The sequence below is a fragment of the Berghia stephanieae genome, chromosome 7 (genome assembly GCF_034508935.2).
Source record: "Berghia stephanieae isolate SIO BIC M18660-M18661 chromosome 7, UCSD_Bste_1.3, whole genome shotgun sequence".
In the NCBI taxonomy this organism is placed as follows: domain Eukaryota; kingdom Metazoa; phylum Mollusca; class Gastropoda; order Nudibranchia; family Aeolidiidae; genus Berghia; species Berghia stephanieae.
Window position 1 is genome coordinate 63,224,936 of NC_088366.1, and position 5,067 is coordinate 63,230,002.

Here is a 5,067-nt window from a genome sequence, read left to right on the forward strand (position 1 = left end):
ACCTGAACATAGGCGGTGATGGATATTGTAAAAATCTAATTTAAAAAATATATATAAGGCTACATTTCCTGATGAATTGCAATTTAGTTCCAATCCAAATGGCTTACTGGAAACACTGTGAAGCGCATTTAGCATGGCGGCTAATCTGTAGGATTTCTCTCAATAAATGTTCATACTTATTTATTAGAATTTTGTAACGTTCTAAAATGTGTGTATGTCGAAATAAATAATACTTCCAAACACCTATTTGTTTATTTGGTCCCTCAATATATTATTTCAAGATTTACATATCATATCATACGAGTATCATGATATCTCATATCATATCATATCATATCATATCATATTATATCGTATCATATCATATCATATCATATCATATCATATCATATCATATCATATCGTATCATATCATATCGTATCGTATCATATTCACATCATATCATATCATATCATATCATATCGTATCATATCGTATCGTATCATATTCACATCATATCATATCAGATCACATCATATCACATCATATCATATCAGATCATATCATATCATATCATATCATATCATATCATATCATATCATATCATATCATATCGTATCATATCGTATCATATCATATCATATCATATCATATCATATCGTATCATATCATATCTATCATATCATATCATATCATATCATATCATATCATATCATATCGTATCGTATCGTATCGTATCGTATCATATCGTATCGTATCATATCATATCATATCATATCATATCATATCGTATCGTATCATATCATATCATATCATATCGTATCGTATCGTATCATATCATATCATATCATATCATATCATATCATATCGTATCGTATCGTATCATATCATATCATATCATATCATATCATATCATATCGTATCGTATCGTATCATATCATATCATATCATATCATATCATATCATATCGTATCGTATCGTATCATATCATATCATATCATATCGTATCGTATCGTATTGTATCGTATCGTATCATATCATATCATATCATATCATATCATATCATATCATATCATATCGTATCATATCGTATCGTATCGTATCATATCATATCATATCGTATCGTATCATATCATATCATATCGTATCGTATCGTATCATATCGTATCATATCATATCATATCGTATCATATCGTATCGTATCATATTCACATCATATCATATTATCATATCACATCATATCATATCATATATCATGCCATATCATATAATAAAGAAAGGGTTTTACTAGCGTGACCTATAACACCATTTGAACTTTCAAATACTCTTCAACAGTCGTAACATCACTTCCTTCCTAATGACGCATGGTAACTTAGTAACACTGGCTCTAAACTATCGAACAATGGCGGACGCCCGTATAAAATATTTCTCCGACGAGCATAAAAGCGTATCCAGAGGAAAAAAAACACATACATTTGATCATGTTTTGACTTTACACATTCTGATCACAAGGCATATGAAAAGTTCTAGCCAGCATGAAGAATAAAAAGTAATGATTTTCTTTGTTTAGATCAAGATGGCCGCTGTTGCCGGGTGGCGTGACATCAGACTACTGAATCCAATTGCAATGTGGTGATTAGAAAAAGAACAACAAAACTAGACTATGGAAAACAAAGTTGTTTCTTTATTTATAATCAGCGTCATAGTATTGAGAGTAACACTGTAGAAGTCGGCTATAACGAGTTTTTTTGAAATCCCTTGGATCTTAACTTTTCCCTTTTGTTCCTAAAGAGCTAACCATTCTCATAGAAAGAGCGGTAAGAAGTTGAGTCGCATTGTTGTTACTCCTAACTTATCTTCAGTATGATCATTAGATACATATTTTGACATCAAATAAATTTGTTGTCATGGGTACAAATGTTTTTGTTCGAGAAAGATGACACAAAAGTAGGTCGCGGTTGACGCTGTGGCTGTTGATATTGTTGTTGTTGTAGTTGTTGTTGCTGTTGTGGTTCTTGGAACTGCTCGCAGAAATTCAACTGATTCTTGGCATTATTAGAACCTCCCGTGGTGAACCGTTCCCATTCTCTGCAGACGTTGGTGCACCGATGAGAAGCGAACAATTCCGAGATGGCGGATGGACCCCTGTCGCATCCCCCGAAACTATAGTCCAAAGAATGAATTGTGGGATTGGAAAAACTGTAGGAATTATGGGAAACGACTCCCTTCAAGTCACACACGACCAATCGGTTTGTTTCGTGCCAGGTGAAGTGACTAAAAGCCTGGGCCAGATTGTTTGGTCCGATTGGAATGACACATTTAGAACTCTCTTTCTTCATTTCACGAATTATCTCCCCTGACGACGAAGATTTGAGCTTTTTCTTTGATTTAAATTTCTTTGGTAAAATTGAAGACTTTCTTTGCTGGGAATTTGCGTTATTCGACGGTACAGTTCCATTGCTAGTATTGAACACGGAGAAATTTCCCTCCACGAATTCTTCAATGATGACAGTTTCATGTCGACTTAATTTTTTCTCGTGGGGTACAAAACACCGGGAAATCCCAATAAAATCCGACACTCGCTGGACTTCTGCCAGGCACGGGATTTGGAACGTGATAGCCTCGTATCCCAAAATAGTGTTGAATTTTACTGCTAGGCGCTGGGCCTCCTTAGCTCTTTTCACCACAACGTCCAGATGATTATTATTCAATTCCTCTTCCAGCAGAGCTTTCACGACGCAGAATGTTTTTCCTCGCCGAGCATCGCTACTCAAGAGACCTTTGTAGACAGCGAACGTCATCCCTTCGTGAAATGGGTAAAATTCGAAACTAACATAATGCCTGTCTCCACTTGTATTTGGTTCTTGTGGTATTTCGTTGGCTACGTTGTCTCTCTCAATTCCACGTAAAGGCATCTTGATTTAGTTATTATTATTTATATATTATTATTATTATTATTATTATTATTATTATTATTTAATTATTATTATTATTATTATTTTATTATTATTATTATTATTATTTATTATTATTAATTATTAAAATTATTTTATTTATAATTTTTTATTAATATTATTTTTTAATTTATATTACATAATTATTCAGCAATTATGTTTTATAAACGCTTTTATAGGCTAAACTGCTCAGGTTAGTAAACTTCTACTGAGAGGCAGCACAGAGAAATACAAAGGAGTGAGGCAGGCAACGTCCAAGGTGTATTGTCATCACTATTAGTGGAGCTTGATGAAATAAAAGTATGAAAATAATCTGGTTCATATAATATTCAAGAATAGATGATTTACCATGATCGAGAAATGTTCATCAACTTTATAATCTCACATGATAACGTCATAAAGAACACGAGCGCTTGCATTGGATGTTAATAAATATCCAACATCCATTTGTCTAAAAAGTAAAATCATCACAGTAGCTTCAATACATTTATAGCACACATTGTCTTTGTTCTTTTACATTCACTGACATCTCATGTGTACGTGGCGTCCTCCTCCTTAGAAAACACAACATTGAACTTTGTTAAGTGAACAACTGACTCGAAATGTCCAAATGAATGAGTCATTTATATAAATGATATTGTGCTATAGGGAATGAGATTAGCGGAAGAGTAGCGTCCCTTGATTGGACGTCACCTATAGTCTGTGCCGTCACCGGCGGGAAAGTTATTAGAGAGAGAACGTCATGTTGGTTGTGCGCATGCGTCTCTCGTCCTCGCGGAAGCTAATCTCATTCCCTAAAGAAGAAGAACTCGTAACTTTTTTGGCAACATTTACGTCAATATACTATAGAAGAGAGAGAGAGAGAGAGAGAGAGAGAGGAGAGAGAAGAGAGAGAGAAAAGGGGGGGGGGTAGACGTATTATCTATTATGGAAATTATATCTCCAGATTGATGCCTCTAGGGTGTCCAAATACGGACTGAAGTGTCCAGCCATCATCGACATTGCATTCTAGAAAAGGCTGGCACTCCTGTAACAGCATGTTAACCTATGGAATAGAAGTATGTAAAAAAAAAGTCAGCAAGCAGTTTCTGAACGTATTATAATTACAAATTATGCTATGGTTGTGGCGCGTTTATTGGCCACACTATTGTTGGTAAACAATTAGCTATAAACAAACACATCCAACAAGCTTCGATTCGAAATATGAGCCAAAATCGAAGACACTGTGAATTTTTAACATTTTCTTTGAGCAAAAGACACACATATTAATAATATATAAATATAATATAATATATATATATAATATATTATAATATATATATATAAAAATTTTTTAATATTTAAAAAATTTAAAATATAATTATTATATATATATATATATATAATATATTTTATATATATTTTATAAAATATGGGAGGAAAAAAGTGGGAAAATATTCCACTTATACATTTGGAAGACTTCCAAAACTATATTTAAAAATCAAACATTTCCATTTTTACACATCAAATGCATTTAGGACTTTGGCACATATTATTTTGATAATGCTGAGGAAAATAAATAATTGATTTGTAACGCCTTTTCATTTTTTTTTTTTTTCCCCTGGAAACTTTCGAATTAAATTACATTTCAAGTAAAATTTGGCACTTTGTTTTAAATGATAATTTGTTATATTTTAAAATGACTGTCCTATATCGCCCAGGATGTCTCAAGTCTCCCATTTCAAGTTTCGGTTCAAAATCAACGAAATCGATCAAAAGATCATATCATGTATTGTTAGAAATATTTTAAATATTAGAATTATTATTATAAATACAGTTTTTAAAACAACCAAAACTCTCTTTTTTTAAAAAATTTTTTTGGGTTCAAAAACGATAAATTTTGACGAAATTTTTTTGGGGCTAATTTTTGGGCCTTTATAAATTCCGGGTGGGAATGTTGTGAAATCCTTTGCGAAACGCATTTCAAACATATTTTCAAAAACTTTCACTGAGAGCTCTTCTCTCTTGCCCTACATGTTCTGTGTTGCTGTTGTTGTTGGATTAGAATCCCTAAGTGGTTTGGGTACATTTAATACATACATATTACAACAACAATAACAACTGCTGCTACTACTACTAAATACTACTACTAAA

The 5,067-nt window shown here is 32.6% G+C and overlaps 1 protein-coding gene across 1 annotated transcript; it reads right to left on the reverse strand.

Annotated features, from left to right (window-relative positions):
• Nucleotides 1–1,147: 1,147 nt before the first annotated feature.
• LOC144976288 (uncharacterized) lies at nt 1,148–2,893 on the reverse strand. Its single transcript, XM_078920485.1, has one exon. It carries the CDS (start codon nt 2,779–2,781, stop codon nt 1,870–1,872), a length of 912 nt encoding a protein of 303 aa, XP_078776611.1. The 5' UTR covers nt 2,782–2,893; the 3' UTR covers nt 1,148–1,869.
• Between the last annotated feature and the right edge of the window lie 2,174 nt (nt 2,894–5,067).

Excerpts from the sequence above, each read along its gene's own strand:
- LOC144976288 (XM_078920485.1), bottom strand. The coding sequence starts at position 2,781 with ATGACGTTCGCTGTCTACAAAGGTCTCTTGAGTAGCGATGCTCGGCGA.